Source organism: Rhineura floridana, chromosome 1 (genome assembly GCF_030035675.1).
Source record: "Rhineura floridana isolate rRhiFlo1 chromosome 1, rRhiFlo1.hap2, whole genome shotgun sequence".
NCBI classification, from domain to species: Eukaryota; Metazoa; Chordata; class Lepidosauria; order Squamata; family Rhineuridae; genus Rhineura; species Rhineura floridana.
This window is the reverse complement of record NC_084480.1, coordinates 137,036,102-137,052,868: the sequence shown is the minus strand read 5'-3', so window position 1 is coordinate 137,052,868 and position 16,767 is coordinate 137,036,102. Positions and strand designations below refer to the sequence as shown.

The 16,767-nt window shown below is 45.1% G+C and overlaps 1 protein-coding gene across 2 annotated transcripts; it reads left to right on the top strand.

Moving 5' to 3' along the window:
• The first annotated feature begins 341 nt into the window (after nt 1-341).
• On the top strand, nt 342-16,596 carry LOC133387757 (protein NipSnap homolog 3B-like). Of its 2 annotated transcripts, XM_061633217.1 has the most exons (6): nt 342-486; nt 9,635-9,857; nt 10,975-11,130; nt 12,779-12,928; nt 14,637-14,723; nt 14,822-16,596. In XM_061633217.1, the coding sequence occupies exons 1-6, from the start codon at nt 421-423 to the stop codon at nt 14,896-14,898; spliced, it is 759 nt and encodes a 252-aa protein (XP_061489201.1). In that variant the 5' UTR covers nt 342-420; the 3' UTR covers nt 14,899-16,596. The 2 variants fall into 2 exon arrangements, with proteins under 2 accessions (XP_061489201.1, XP_061489206.1); XM_061633222.1 differs by lacking the exons at nt 9,635-9,857; nt 10,975-11,130; nt 12,779-12,928; nt 14,637-14,723; nt 14,822-16,596 and adding an exon at nt 2,274-3,056.
• The last annotated feature ends 171 nt before the right edge of the window (nt 16,597-16,767 follow it).

Below are 16,767 nucleotides of genomic sequence, written 5' to 3'. Positions count from 1 at the left end.
TTCTGGGAGGAATGGCGGGATATAAGATAAATAAATAAACAACAAGTATCAGTCTGCAGTTAAAAAGTTCAGGAGGAGACTCTCCGGGAGCGTGTGAGAGAAAGAAATCCAATCCACGCCCACCCTATTTTAAAGTTTGTTTACAGCTTCTACTTTTTCTTCCTCCTGGTAGGTTCCTTTGCCTTTCAAGATCCACATAATAGGCAAAAATTCAACAAGCAATGCTTTCCCTCCCTGGAAAATTAGCGATGAAGTACCCCACGAGTTGCTTGGTCCCCATTCGGCCTCTTGCCGAAGCCTTTTTGTCTCCCCGCGGCTTCCATAGGAAAACGGTCGGGGGGGGGGGAGGAACGGAGGGAACTGATCGTTTTGCTTCCTTCCCTGCAAAGTAGGCCGTGGGGGCTCCCACTGGCTGCTACGATGTTGGCGTTCTCTGCCCTTTATCCGCTCCGGAGAGTTGTAGCGGGGTGCAAAATCCGCACCCAGGTAATGCCGGGAAACAGACGTTAGACTGAGATTTTGTTTTTTTAGTTCAGACTTTGGGAATAAGGTTGCTAAATTTTTGGCTGCTTTTTGTAACTATGCCCTATTTCTCTGCAATGTGGAGGACGCACCATTTGTCGCCACGTTGTGGGGAAAAATGTTACATGCTGATTTCCACACAGCAAGTTGATGTTTAAGGAAGTTGGTCAGCCTCCGTCATTAGCAAACCTCACTGGGAACGGGGAAGGGAACTTCCGAGCTCCCATGTGGGTTGGTGGAGACTGGAGAAAGATGAGGTAATGAGGTGGATGTACTTTCGTGTAGGCAAAGTTTCCTGCCTTTAGATTCATGATAGGCAGGAATCCAGCAGGGGTGGGGTACTTCATCGCTAATTTTCCAGGGAGGGAAAGCATTGCTTGTTGAATTGTTGCCTATTATGTGGATCTTGAAAGGCAAAGGAACCTACCAGGAGGAAGAAAAAGTAGAAACTGTAAACGATTCACATTCCCATAGTATGATGAATCTGATTCCTCCTCACTACCTGTCTTAAATTAGTTCCCTCGCTCTGTTTGGATTGCCAGCGCTTTAACTGGCCCCTGCTGCTGTGGTTTTAACACGGGGTGGGGGCTCACTTTTTTGGCTCAAGGGCTGCATTCAAGGCTAGCCAGTCTTCTGAGAGCTGCATGCTAGTGGTGATCCTAGCCAAAAGTCCCACTGCACACTCGCGATACATCCACACTACATAGCGCTGCACATACATGCAGGTACAAAGCATTCCCTCACGTGTGCACGCACATGCGCTCTCTCTCCATTGCAGTGCTGGGTTTTAACCTCTCCTGCAAATCCACCACTGCAAAGGATCAATTTCTTCCCCATTGCAGCACTTTACTTGGAGGAGAATAAGAATTTGGGGACTGGGAGACCACTGAAAAAGATTTAAGGGGTCTGATAAGGCCTGTTGACTGTCACCCCTGCTTTAACAGATGCTTGATATGGAGGCATAGCAGGTTATAATGCTTATCCCCATGCCTGGAAAAATGTCACTTGCTGACTTTTGCAGATCAAACTGTTGTTGAACATACAGTTCAGTTGTTTTTCTTTTGTTTCTTGATCAGTTAGCAACTTTACATTGCTAAAGGATGTTGTTAATCTGTTGCTTTATGCTATTTTTTAAAATAGCCTTAAGCCTTCATCTTTTTGTGTGTGCATGCCACAATTGAGATTGCACAGTTTTTGTCAGATGATTTTGTTGATGCACAGTGTGACTCATCACCATCTTTGGGTGCTGAACCTGAGTCTTCCCGCTTCAGAGTAGCAATAACACTGTGAGCGTTTTTGCAATGTGTGTTCTAGTTTCTTTGCATGAATCTTCATGAGATGTTGGCTTTGCAGATTTTTCAGCAGTGTACCAACATGCTTTCTGCTTATGCCACACGTAAAAATAAAAGGCCTCATTATTATGCTGCACTTCCATGGATCTCCACCAGTCTCTCATCTAAGGACTGATCAAATCTAGCCCTGCTTGGCTTCAGCTGCATGATAGTTGCTGGATCTTCCTTGGGGCCTACCTGTATTTAGGTTTTTTCACAGTTAGGTATTGACTTCTGTTGGCTCCTCTTCAGGCATCACCCCCATAAAATGTCTGGCTATTATTAAAATACAAAGATGCAGAGTAAGCAACATTCTACTGCTGTGGTTGTGTACTTTGGCTTCTGCTATATTAAAGGGACAAGGAAGAAACTGGAAAGATTCATGAATTTAGATGTCAAAGTTTGTGTGTTAATTTCCAGACAACTTGGAAGAAATGCTGCCTAAGGAAAAAATACAACACTTCTGTCTTCTCCCTGAAGTTTACATCTGGGGAAGCATGTTGTCAACTAACGCCTGGGATGAACGGTGATGTGTCATGTGGTACCGTGGCACTGCAGTGGAAACTGTGCTGCTGCTTCCAAAATGGAGCAAGCTGCCCTATACTGGCATCTGCTCCTGACAATCTCATGCATGCTTCTTATTCACAATGCTTCATGCTTCTAATTGTGCATAATAAAGTTTTCAAATATGTTCCAAGAAATCCTGGGCTTTATTGGAAAACTATCTGGGCTTCCTCAATTCGAACATCAGTAACAGGAGGGCAAGCTGCCCTGAAAGACAGGGTCCCAAAAATGCTTTCATCCCTGGCAATGTGCAACCACAGGAGAATGCTGGGTGTGTTCCAAGGTACTGCTTTAATCCATGTGGGACAACGGCTAGACCCAACAAGCCTTGCAGGCAGCCTGTATATGAAGTGTGCCTTTGAACACATCCTGGAATCCTCTGCAGACTGCAACACAAAAGGGTACCATCCTAAAGGCACAGGGATTCCTCAGCAGGCAAACGGACTTCTGAAATATGCTGATCTACAAATGTATCAATAATTGTTTTAATTGCGATGATCACCAATGGTCAACTGGATGCAGAATCTGGATTGCTAAAAAGACCAACTTTTATGATATGATTAAAAAGATGAAAAGCTTTTGCCCATTAAGCTTGTGGGAACAGACAAAACTACAACACCCTGATGATCCTAAGCTCATTCACATGTAAGTACTTCTCATTGATTTCAGTGGAATTTACTTCCAGGTAAATTAGTTTAGAACTCCAGGGTTGTTTCACACATAAGGATGTTCTGACATGAATCTCACTTCCCAGTAGGGAAAGACATGTCCACACCCTCTGCATATTGCTGCTTGCAATGATGGGCCTATTTCTGTGTGTATACCATTTCCTATTGTCGGGAGGATGAGCTGGGCTCCTGGGGGGTTGTCAGAAGAGGATTCAAATGGCTGGCAGAGGGAGGAGGGAGGAACTTACCCTCTGTGGAGCAAAGCCGAAACAGAGGACATGCCAGAGATAGGGTCGCCTAGCAACGGGGAGCCTGAGAGCCTTGAAGTTTTAGTATCCCCCCCAGACATTCCCAGGCCCTCCCTTCTCCGCAGCTCAGAGCAAGAGGGAGGGCTGATCACAGCAGAAAGGCGGAGAGATGGTTTACCCTCAGCTCCTCCTTTATCACCCATAGGGGAATCGGACACTTCAAAAGAGGAGGAGGTGATGCCTCCCCCCTCACCACGCACACGCAGACGGTTGAAAAGACAGGAGAGAAGGGGGGGAAGGCTGAGGGGGAGTTAACTCCTGAGGGGGAGTTAAGGAGGAGTGAAAGGTTGCACGCCCGTTTAGCCCCTTCTTAAAGAACAGGCGGGAAGCAGCCCCTTGCTCTGTCAACTTTCTCCCAATGTCGCAGGACCTGTATCCCTGTATTGCTTCATGAGAAAGCACAGTCTTTGTTGGACATTACTCTAATAAAACACGAATTAACTACAACCTCTGGTCTGGTTCCTGAGTCGCATCCTGGGCCTGACAGCTTGACAGAGCCACCTAAATCACCCTCAACGCTCTCTTCACTTGACTGGGACAAGATGTCAAAGGGAGCAACGGGGGGGACGAACCCCACTTCTGAGACGGAAGAAATGAAACTCTTGAGGACTAAGGTAGCTGAATTGCAGACGGATGTCCAAGCCCTGCTAGCAGCAGTCAAGGCGCTGAAGACGGATAATCAAACCTTGAAGGCCACGATAGACCAGATGCAAACAGCCCCTCCAGCTGCCGCAGTAAAGGTTCCCATTGGATTGCCCCCAAAATACGCGGGACAAAGTGATCAGTTGGCAACTTTCGTGGCTCAATGTGAGTTATATCTGGATGTCAGGCACATGGAGTTTCCAGACGATGGGGCTAAAGTGGCCTTCGTGATTAGCCTCCTGGAGGGAGAAGCTGCAAAATGGGTGACTCCGTATCTCGTGAGAAAAGATACTGTCTTAAGAAGGTACAGAGGATTTATACAGGAGATGACCAAGATGTTCCAAGACCCGCAAAGAGCTGAAACAGTAGCGCGGCAACTAGGCGCTCTGAAGCAAGCTAAAGGGACTGTTTCCGAGTACACTAACGCTTTTAAAATTCTGTCCCAGGAAACTGGTTACAATGACGCCGCCCTGATGTTTATGTACCGGAGTGGATTAAATGCTGAAATCCTGGATGAGTTGGCCAGGACCTCCCCCCCCACTGACCTGCCAGGGCTCATCCGGCTATGCCTACAGATAGATCACCGGATGGAAGGAAGGCGCCTGGAAAGGAAGCAGGAGGTCCCGAGATACTCAGCCTCGGCATCTCGCAGCAAGACCCTTCCCTCTGCAGGAATGGCAGGTAATGCAGCTGAGGGACAGGGAGGGGCTAGGCCAAGACTGTCGGAAGAAGAAAAGGAAAGACGCCGCCGAGAACGTTTATGCTTTTATTGTTCAAAGCCGGGCCACGTGGCCAGAGACTGTGGACTAAAAGGGGGGAAAGCTGAGCCGTCGGGAAACTAGAACACCCAGTCCACGTGCAGGCCGGTGGACTGGGGGCAGCGTTGTATAAAGGCCCCCCAACGATCCAACCTCCCTCAAAGGGGGTGTTGGTCTTGCCTATTTGGATTACAACTTCCAGAGGAGTGGTGTTTAATTCCACTGCCTTAATTGACAGTGGAGCCTCCACAAATTTTATTGATGTAAAGTTAGTCAAGCGTCATGGAATTTCCAGGTGGAAACTGAACGCTCCCCTAGCTGTGGAGACTATCGATGGGAGACCCCTGAAGTCAGGAGGGGTGACACAAGCCACGGAGGAAGTGAAACTTCAAATCCCCGGGCACGAAGAGTTCATTTCGCTATACGTGTCAGATCTCTCGAACTTTGAGGTGATTCTGGGAATGCCCTGGCTAGCAAAGCATGAACCCACAATAAGTTGGAAGGAGGCGGTGGTGTGGTTCACCTCACAGTATTGCCAGGAGAACTGTCAACCTGAAGGAATCAAGAACACCTTAGCGGGGGCAGTGCAAGAGATCGAGCAAGTGACCCTGCCGCCAAAGTATGAAGAATTCAAAGATGTGTTTGATGAAAAGGAGGCAGAGACTTTACCCCCCCCACCGCCCTTACGACTGTGCGATTGATCTAGTGCCAGGAGCCAGCATTCCATCAGGGAGAATCTACTCTCTCACAGAGATTGAGAGGGAGGCCCTGAAGGAATTCCTGGATAAAAACCTGAGACGAGGATTCATACGCCCCTCACAATCCCCTGCTGGAGCGCCACTATTGTTTGTGAAAAAAAGGGGGGGGAACTCAGACCCTGTAACGACTATCGCGCATTGAACCAGATCACCATCCCCAACAGCTACCCGCTGCCCCTGATCTCAGAGTTGTTGGACCGACTGCGCTCTGCAAAAATCTTCACGAAGTTGGATTTGAGAGGAGCGTACAATCTGATCAGGATGAAGCAGGGAGATGAATGGAAAACAGGGTTCTTGACCGCTTACGGACAGTATGAATACCTGGTCATGCCGTTCGGGCTTTGTGGAAGTCCAGGAATTTTTCAAAAATTCATGAACGACGTGTTTAGAGACTTGTTGGACACATATGTAATCTGTTACTTAGATGATATCCTGGTGTTCTCAAAGAACCAGGAAGACCACGACCAGCATGTGAAGACGGTGTTGCAGAGACTGAGAGAAAATCACCTGTATGCTAAATTAGAGAAATGTGGATTTGACCTCAAGTCTCTAGACTTCCTTGGATATCGAATCTCAGCGGAAGGCGTGGAGATGGACCCAGGGAAAGTAAGCTGTATATTGGACTGGGGCCAACCTGTCACCAAAAAGGATGTACAACGGTTTTTGGGGTTTGCCAATTATTACAGAAAGTTCATTCCAGGGTTTTCCAAATTGACAGCTCCTCTGACTGACTGTTTAAGGGGAAAGAAGAAGTTTCAATGGACAGAGAATGCCACCCAGGCCTTTGAGGAGCTGAAGAGAAGGTTCGCTTCCGAGCCCATTCTGCACTTTGCTGACCCGACCCGCCCTTTCATCATGGAAGCAGATGCTTCAGATTTTGCTATCGGGGGGGGTCCTTCTGCAATTAGACCAAGAAGGAAAGGAGCTGCACCCCTGTGCGTACTTCTCTCGGAAGTTAAAGCCTGCAGAGAAGAATTACACAGTTTGGGAGAAGGAGCTGCTGGCCATCAAGGACTCTTTTGAAAACTGGAGATAATACCTAGAGGGGGGCCCTCAACAGATCGAAGTGCGCTCCGACCACAAGAACCTCGAAAGCCTCCAAACTGCCAGAAAGCTGAACCAGAGACAAATAAGATGGTCCCAGTTCTTCACCAGGTTTAACTTCAAGATCACTTACCAAGCCCAAGCCAAAAACCAGAGAGCTGATGCCTTATCCAGACAGCCACAGTACAAAGAAAGTGAATCCGAGGACCAGCCTCAGTACGTGATCCCGCCAGAGAAATTAATGTTGGGATCATGCCAGTCTTCGTGGGAAGAGGAACTCAAAAAGGCACAACAAGAAGATGCAGACGTACTAAAATATGGGCAGGAGACGGGACAAAGTCAAGACTCAGAAGTAACCTTTCACTGGAGGAATGGACTATTATGGTTCAAAACAGCCAGATATGTGCCAGAAGGAGAATTAAGGCTCAGAATCCTACGCCAGTGCCATGATTCCATCACAGCGGGACACTTTGGGATTTACAAGACCATTCAGAACGTGGCCAAGGACTTCTGGTGGCCTAAAATGCGTAGGGATATTGAAAGCTATGTAAAGTCCTGTTCTGTCTGTCTGCGGACAAAAACACAAACAGGAAAACCAGCAGGACTGTTACAACCGCTACCTGTCCCACATGAACCCTGGAAGGATCTCTCCATGGATTTTCTAACTGATCTACCCAAATCCCAAGGAATGACAGCCGTTTTAGTCGTGGTAGATCTACTCACCAAAATGGCGCATTTCCTCCCTTGTGCAGGGGCCTTAGAGGCTAAGGAAACGGCCAAGTTATTCATCAAAGAAGTCTACCGACTGCATGGGTTGCCAAACAGTGTAGTCTCAGACCGAGGAACTCAGTTCACAGCCAAATTTTGGAGAGCAATGTGGAAACAGTTGCAGACGGAATTAAAACTCTCCTCCGCCCATCACCCCCAGACAGATGGGCAAACGGAACGCTTGAACGCCGTTTTGGAAAGATATTTAAGAAGTTATGTGTCCTATCAACAGACTGACTGGGTATCATATTTGCATTTTGCAGAGTTCGCCTACAACAATTCTCTACACTCCAGCACTCAACAAACCCCATTCTTCGCGAATTATGGATTCCATCCTAAAGTCTTTCCAAGCAGCTCAGAAGGAATGCTGGTACCGGCAGCTGAGGACTTCCTAAAAGAATTGTAAGCGGCGCAACAAACACTGAAACAGCAGTTAAACGAAGCCAAAACAGAGTACAAGCGAGTTGCTGACCTGCACAGGAAGGAGCCCCCCCCCTTTCAACTAGGAGACCAGGTATGGCTGTCCACCCGTTTCCTCCAGATGCCGGGCAAATGTAGAAAATTACAAGACAAAAGGGTGGGTCCTTTTGAAATAGAAACTCAAATTAATCCTGTGGCGTACCGGCTGAAGCTACCTGACACGTTTAAAATACATCCTGTGTTTCATCGATCCCTCTTGACGAAAGCTGCCCCTCCCAGTGAGCTGCGGCCAGAGGAGCCTCCTGGGTCCCCATTCCTGATAAATGAGCAGCTTGAGTTTGAAGTTGAGGAAATCTTGGATTCCAGGATCAGACGCCACAAGCTGCAGTATTTGATTCACTGGAAGGGCTATGGAGTGGCTGACAGATCATGGGAAAATGCAGATGATGTGCATGCTCCAGAGTTAGTAAAACTTTTCCATCAACGTTTTCCTCACCGCCCCAAGCCAGACAGGGGGAGGGGGGCACAGCTTGAGAAGGGGGATGGTGTCTCGAGGATGAGCTGGGCTCCTGGGGGGTTGTCAGAAGAGGATTCAAATGGCTGGCAGAGGGAGGAGGGAGGAACTTACCCTCTGTGGAGCGAAGCCGAAACAGAGGGCATGCCAGAGATAGGGTCGCCTAGCAACGGGGAGCCTGAGAGCCTTGAAGTTTTAGAATCCCCCCCAGACATTCCCAGGCCCTCCCTCCTCCGCAGCTCAGAGCAAGAGGGAGGGCTGATCACAGCAGAAAGGCGGAGAGATGGTTTACCCTCAGCTCCTCCTTTATCACCCATAGGGGAATCGGACACTTCAGAAGAGGAGGAGGTGATGCCTCCCCCCTCACCACGCACACGCAGACGGTTGAAAAGACAGGAGAGAAGGGGGGGAAGGCGGGTAGTACCTGAGGGGGAGTTAAGGAGGAGCGAAAGGTTGCACGCCCGTTTAGCCCCTTCTTAAAGAACAGGCAGGAAGCAGCCCCTTGCTCTGTCAACTTTCTCCCAATGTCGCAGGACCTGTATCCCTGTATTGCTTCATGAGAAAGCGCAGTCTTTGTTGGACATTACTCTAATAAAACACGAATTAACTACAACCTCTGGTCTGGTTCCTGAGTCGCATCCTGGGCCTGACACCTATACAGAAATGATACCCGTACAGAAAACCATAATTGCACATTGTCATTGTCTGCAGTGTCTGCACTGGCCCTCTGTTCTCTTATGGATACAGTTCAAGGTACTGATCCTCATCTACAGATACTGCCTTCTCCTTTGTATCCCTTTACAATATCTGAGATCCACTGAGGGTGTCCTTGTCATGATACCATCTGCGCATCAGGTTTAGAATGCAACTGTTTAAAGAGAGATGTTCTCATGACTGCTTCTCGCCCCTTACCCCAAGTTACAGAACTCTCTGCAGATTTGCCAGAGCATATTTTAATGTCTTGTAAGGCCTACTGGTTTGTGCTGTCTTTTGGAATAAGTCAAGAAAGGGTGGATAAATTTCAGTGAAACCTGCCCACAGTCGAGTCGTTGAGGTCAGCTGTACATTTAATAAATAGCCCTTGATGACAAAAAGCTATTGCGTAAGATCGAACTATTAAAATGGTTTTGACTTTTCACTTAGGTCTAATAAATTAGGAATGTTGTACTAAGTCGTTTAAAAATCAGAAGCAGCTTTTGCAACTTTGCTTACTAAAACTGTATCTTATAATGGAGCATTCTTATAATGGAGATCATTGATAGCATGACTGCAAACTGAGAAACAAATTCCGTTTCATTTTCCAACTGAAACATTTGCTCTTATGTCTCTCTATAAAGCCAAGCCTCGATCAGGTTTGTTCGCCTTTTGCCACAGGACCCAGGCAAGATGTTGGCACATTCTATGAACTTCGTACTTACAATATCAAACCAGCAAAGACAAAAGAATTCCTTGAGTTGGTCAATAAAAATATTAACATTCGCATGGCTCACTCAGAGATGATTGGATTCTGGACAGTGGAGTTTGGGTCAATGAATAAGGCCTTTCATATTTGGAAATATGGTACGCACTGCACAGTAACTCTTTAATTATGTAGGGCCTTTATGAAGATCCCAAGGATATTTCTCAAATGATTGTAGATGTTTGGGTAAAGTTTATTAACAAGTTGTATGATATGTGGCTGTGCCTGGCTGCGGTTGTTGGTAGCTGTATCCAACACGTCAGCAGTACTGCTTTGTTGTTCAAGCAATAGCAAAAGGCTATATTCCTAGTACTTATATCTGTCCTTGTCAACTATGAGACTTTAAACTGTCTTCCAATCACAGAGGCTGATATTGCACGCATCTGTTTCCTTATTGAAGTGGACTCTTGAGACCCAAGTGTGCATAGTCCATGATAACTCACTAGTGTAGATCCAAGCCTCAGAATGCAAAATTTCTGGCTCAAAGAGTTCCTCACTTTGTAGACAAGAGCTTGGCGGTCAATCCACAACTCTGTTACGTTGCACAGGACCATAGAGAGCAGGGCATATAGCCACTCCGGTTGCTGCAGGCCCAGCAAACTGCAGCATATATAGCAAAGAGGCTGCAGAGTAGAAACCAGGACAGGACAGGAAGCCCAAAACTACTATCTTTATTTGCAGAATCACTCTTGGGGTTCCTCCAGATGACTTATTTACTGAGCATTCATCCTGATTCGTTTGCACAAAGCTTATACAGAGGTTAAATTATATCCAGTCTCTATTGAGCATTTGTTCTGATTTGTGAACAGTTACACAGGAATGAGCATTCATCCTGTATTCATCCTGATTTGCTTGTGGGATGTTTATGCCTCTTTCTATTAACAGTGTAGAATGAGTGAATTATTAATGCATTTTCTCCATCACTTTCCTAAACACAAAAAGTTCGTTCCTTTTGTGGATTTTTTGCACTAGGGCAACATAGCGCTTTTATCCACTTTAATTGTGCGAGTCTACGTTCCCAGACGTGTGCTTGAATCTCTCCTGCAAAATACTGACAGTCTGGTAGCACCTTTAATTAGGAAGGATTTGAGTGGGAGTGTTTTCTTTCACCAAGGGGATATTGTACAAAGAAGCATGTTGTCTTACCAAGTATTTCTCTGGAGTCCATTTATTTCTGTGTAACAGTGAGAGTGCTAATATTTCTTTGCCTTCTCACAGATAACTTTGCTCACAGAGCAGCTGTGAGGAAAGCTGTAGTCGGCGATAAAGAATGGCAGGAAAACCTGTCAGCAATTCTTCCCCTTCTAAATAAGCAGCATATGGAAATTGCTTATTTGGTTCCCTGGTGTAAGCTCGGGACTCCTCCAAAGCCAGGTGAGTGACCTTATGCACAAACAGTTCAGGAGACTAATTTTAGTATTCAACAAGGGAAGTCTTATAGAAGAATTGTAGACAGCATTTTGAGGGCGTAAGAGGATGGTGGTAAGAGGATGGTGTTGCTACCAGTCACTGGAGTACCAGAGCTCTTGCTAGAGTTTCTAATAGCTGGGCTGTAGGGGAAGGGGAGCTTCGATGAGAAGGGTCCTGGAAATGTGGTGCCATGCAGCTTCCTAATTTCTGGAAGACGTTTCTCCTCCAGAGCTCTTCACAAGGGCTGGACAGGCTGGGCTCCAGGGACCCATTACTGACTGGTAGGAAGTCACTTCCTTTTTTAAACAATTAGGCCAATAGTTTCCTCTCCCCTTTAGGCCTATTTGCTTTGCATCCCCAGCCAGGCCTGCCATGAACCTTGATGAGATTTTCTTGTAGACTGAGAGTCTGGTTTTATCCCCTAGTGTAAAAGAAAACCCATACACCAAACTGCCGAAGAGCACATCAAGACTCCTTATTTGTCACTATTGCTTCTTGTTTATTAGACATTGGGTTGTATTCAGCACAGCACTAAGGAGATTGTTCTGTCAGCGCAAGCATTTCTGCTTGCCCAATCTCCCATCTCTTTCACCCACACGCTGATCTGGAGGTTCTCCTGACCCTCCAGAGCAGATTTGGGGAGGGCGCAGGACAAGGAGAGGGGGGAAAGTCTCACTGCACTAGTGGGAATCCTTGCACTGGCTTCCACTAATGCAACAAGTTAGATGAATATGGCCGATTGATATTTATTCTTAGAAATTCATAATTAGAGAATTCATTTCATTCTGTGTTCTGTATTTTATGATTTCACAATGTTATGATGTTTTAATAATTTTATTGTTCACTGCTTTTATATTTTTATAAGTTGATGGTTTATATTCTTATAAATATAAATAAAAATGTATCTAACTGCTTTTATTGCAAAACTATCCTACACTTCCCCCCCAAAAAATATGTTCTTTACAGTTCAATGTGATACATTATTGATATTGTAATAGAAGAATATGTTAAAAAATGAAACTGACAACAAATGGAAGTAAGTGGGGGAGACAAAAATGGTATTTGTCATATACTAGTCTTATCTCTTTTCCCATCTGTGGACCTAAACGACAGCTACGGCTCAAAACATTCATCTTTTATACTGATTCAAAAACTGTCAGTGTCTCTCAGGATATTTCTTCATTCATAAATCTTTCTATATCTGTAGCTTCCTCTCAGATAAAAATTGTTTTGTCCACTTTAAGCTGTGAAAGTTTTTTTAAAAAAATGGTTATCAACAAATAAAGGTAGAACTACACATTATGGGACAAGCACATGATTTGCAGAAGAGAATTGGCAGCAATGAGTGCACAAGTGTAATTGTGCCGATTCAGCATTTAAGAACTGAAAATAAATTAAAACCTAAGCATGCTATTTCAGGAGAGGGAAGCACCTACGTCCCTGAAATGCACAAAGATGATTTCTGGCCATCAAAGATCTAAAGAGCAGGATGAAATCTGATAAGAGTATTGGTGAAGATATGGGGAGAGTGTACACTGAGCAGCTGGCTGCTTATTTTGTATTTCATATATAGTATGCCGATAATGTCTCCTTCTTCCCCCTCTCCCCCCAGGAGTTTATGAACTGGTTACTTATCAGCTGAAACCAGGCGGACCAGCTTTGTGGGGAAAGTCATTCAAAGCAGCGATTGATGCACATGTCAGTAAAGACTATGCTAAACTGATTGGCATCTTCCACACAGAATATGGATTACTCAATACAGGTACAACACCGATCATCTTTCCAAAGTAAAATCATTTCCAAATGTTTTTCCCCATTCTTATGTTCCATAGTTTCACATGGGCTCAGTTGAGCATGCCAGTCCCATTCATTTCTGTGCCGGGACCTGATGCATACTTATATTTATGATATGGAGTATGTCCAGTGGCGTAAGTATCTTGAAGGCATAGTCTTAATCCTGTGGCCCCTTCTTTGTTAATCACTTCCCTTTATTACCACGCCCTCTCACCTTTGGCCATGCCTCTTCTTCACAGAAACCTAAAGGAGGTAGTGAACAAAGACACTTCTGAATATGCAGAGTGGCTTCATACAAGGAAATAAGAAGAGCCCTGCTGGATCAAGCCAAAGACCCACCTAGTCCAGCAGCCTGTTCTCACAGTAGCCAACTCTAGAAACCCCCCAGGCAGGACCTGAGTGCAACAGCACTCTCCCCACGTGCAGTTCCAAGCAACTAGTATTCAGAGGAATGGAGATAGAACATAGCCATCATGGCTACAGGCCATTGATAACCGTCTAATAGTCTTTAAAGCAGCTTGTTCTCAGTACTGACCAGTGGGTGGAATCTGACAGTCAAAGAAATACAGGGCTGTTGTGGCAAAAGTCAGCTCTGTGTCCAGCCCCTTCTTGCTCCCCATCCTGCGTACAGGATAATCCTAGTTCAACTAACCTGTGCCTCATGATAATGAAGTTGTACATTTTGACACACAGACATACTCTACATTATTAGCTCATGTTCATGGAGGTGGGGAAATGTACAATGTCCTGACACATGGAATTAGACTCTTTGGAAGGGAAGAGGGGAATTGCTGTCATCGGTGGAAGACGAGGAGAAGGACTTGCTAACCAAACCATGGTCTGCAGATGTCCATCTTACAGTGGTATGTAGGGCTTCCTTCATGGTGGCTCTTACCCGTTTGGTGTGTCCGTCAGCAGTTAAACACTTACCTCTTTACCCTTAGCTGTTAAAGTGGGTCCGTGGCATTCCTGGCTTCTGTAATATTGATGTTTTGGATTGTTAGCTTTTGTTACATGCTGTTCTTTTTATTGCTCTGTAAACCACCTTGGTATTTCTGCGAAATGAAATACAACTGATGTTCATAAATCAAATTAAAACTCAGCGCAGGGTAGCCAGCCCTAGTAGCAATCCCATGTTTCACGTAATATCTAGTTTTGCCCTTTGAATGAATTCCCTCCCTAGCAGATGGCAGACCTTCCATGCTAGCCTCTGTTCCAGCATTTCTCCAGTGCCCCTTCCCCTTCCAACTTTCTGAGGGAAAGTTTGAGGAAAAAGCTTTAGGAACATAGGAAGCTATGTTATACCACTGGCTCATCTAGCTGAGTATTGTCTACACTGGCAGCAGCTCTCAGAGTTTCAGACAAGGCCTTTTTCCAGCACTACTGGAGAAGCCAGGGATTGATCCTGGAACTTTTTCGTGCAAAACGTCTCCTCTCCCACCGAGTTAGTCTTTGAAAAGTCCTACTGTGCAGTCCTACTCTGTCATATCTCTAAACCCGTTCCCAATATCCCATACTGAACTATGCCCGCTCACTTCCATGACTTGACACTATCCTCCTATACAAATTAACAAAGAACCTCTTGTAGGCAACAGAACTTGTGCTCACTGAGACTTGTGCCAGGTTCCGGGCACATCCTTTGCAGAGCTTACCTTGTTTTGCTCCCCCCTTCACAGTTCATGTGCTTTGGTGGCATGAGAACCCAGATAGCCGTGCAGCTGGGAGGCATTTTGCCCATGAAGATGCCAGGGTGGTAGCAGCAGGTAAGTGGTGATTGTGTGTCTTAGCATACATAAGTTCCAAACTTTTTTTAATGCTCCTCAAAGAGTTTCTGTTCTTCCCACATTGTATTTACTTTCAGTACGGGAGAATGTTCAGTTCTTGGAATCCCAGCAAAACATGCTCCTTATTCCTGCACTGTTTTCACCTTTGAAATAGTTTTGTACCAGCTGAAGGGCAACAGATGAAGACATCCTTTATTTCTGCACTTTTTTCTTCCAACTGCAATGTTTGTGTTTTGATGCAGATCAAGTGTAGCTTTGGTATTTAATGATATGTGAAACTTGATTTTCTAGCCTGTCACTAACAAAGAGTTGATTTCTTGCTTGTGTGTACAAAAACATCTAAAATTATTTAGTGGAAATTTGAACCCTAGTCTCCCAGGTCCTAGTCCAACATTCTAATCAATGCAGCACGCTGATGCTAAAACTATATAAACATCTTAATTGAAATTTCGTGCAGGATCTCAGCCTTATTTTTTTCGTTGATGAAGAAATGAAAATATGCAGGGCAGATTTGAACTAGTGTTTTTGTTTTATACCCATATCCTTTAAAATTGTTAGTTTATTCATGCAACCAAAAATAAATGTGAAATATACCCCTAAATACTCCATTAAGCAGCTACCTTAGTGGATTCCTCATGAGGAGTCTTCCATACATTAATCTACATCTATAATTCCCATTACTGCTTTTACAGATTAACATTCACTATCCAGATTACAGTGAGGTATAAACAGTATTAAATCTAGAACTGTATTTCACAACAGTGTTTGGACTGTAGTATATATTGTTCAGACTACATCCAATCACTTTACGAAATTCATTGTGGCTCCCCTAAATTGTGTGTAGATTATTCACTTACTAATCACTGAAGTTTTTTTTCCCTTGCATTTTATAGGGAAACTATTTTTTGTCAAGGTTTACACTTTAAAACCCAATAAGCGTTTCTAAAATCCTGATATTTCTACAGCACAACCGGAGGTTTGCTCTCCAAATTTAGCTTTGGACCACCCCAAATCATACCTCCACATTTCTGGAGAGTGAACAATTGCAGAGATACAATTGTATCCATCCCAACACTTCACTCAGACACAAGACACAATTAGACATGGTACCCTTATGACAATAATACCAACGTAAGTAGTTAAGACCCCCAAGCATCATTTTTGGGGGTGCAATACAACTTTGTCGTACGGGCTCCCTTCACACACATCACAGTCCCATCCCATACATATAATTTTGTGAGTCATGAAAAAAAGTTTCTATTTGGATTTGGAAATGGAAAATGGAAATAGACTGCCTTCAAGTTGATTCTGACTTATGGTGACCCTATGAATACGGTTTTCATGGTAAGCGGTATTCAGAGGGGGTTTCCCATTGCCTTCCTCTGAGGCAGAGAGGCAGTGATTGGCCCAAGGTCACCCAGTGAGCTTCATGGTTATGTGGAGATTCGAACCCTGGTCTCCCAGGTCGTAGTCCAACACCTTAATCACTACACCACACTGGCTCTCTGATTTGGAAATTAGATGTTCTATTCACTAATAGGCAAAAAACCTTGCGGTTTAAGAACATACCTATAGCCCACAGATATGCCTATCAAACTTTAAAAAGCTGGGAAATTGGGCAGCTATAGTGAATGCACCAGGGAAGCAGGAGACCTGACCTCCTCTCTGAGATATTGGACTGCCCTACGAATTTGTCAGAATGCAAACACAATTTGGATTGGTCTTTCACAGTCCAATCCATTTGCTGTGTATTGGAGGGGGCAAAGGAAGGGGGAGGGCAGGTTTGATCATTTGCAGGCTTATAGAGTTCAGTGGTATTTATTTCCATGCAATCATGCTTAAGATAGGTAAAACTGACCATGGGGGGGAGGAGGGGGGAGGAGGGGATTGGAAGGGGATGGGGAGGGAGGGGCAAAGGAAGGGGGAGGGAAGAGGCAAGAGGGAGGAAATAGGAGGGAGGAGAAGGGAGGGTGGGTTTGATTGTTCGCATACTTTTTGCATTCAATGGGATTTATTTCTGTGC

What these genes read in the sequence shown, in the direction of transcription:
- LOC133387757 (XM_061633217.1), top strand. Translation starts at nt 421, where the DNA reads ATGTTGGCGTTCTCTGCCCTTTATCCGCTCCGGAGAGTTGTAGCGGGG. An exon ending in CTTTCATATTTGGAAATATG is followed by an intron (nt 9,858 to 10,974) that starts GTACGCACTGCA and finishes GCCTTCTCACAG; the next exon opens with ATAACTTTGCTCACAGAGCA. An exon ending in TGCCAGGGTGGTAGCAGCAG is followed by an intron (nt 14,724 to 14,821) that starts GTAAGTGGTGAT and finishes ATTTACTTTCAG; the next exon opens with TACGGGAGAATGTTCAGTTC.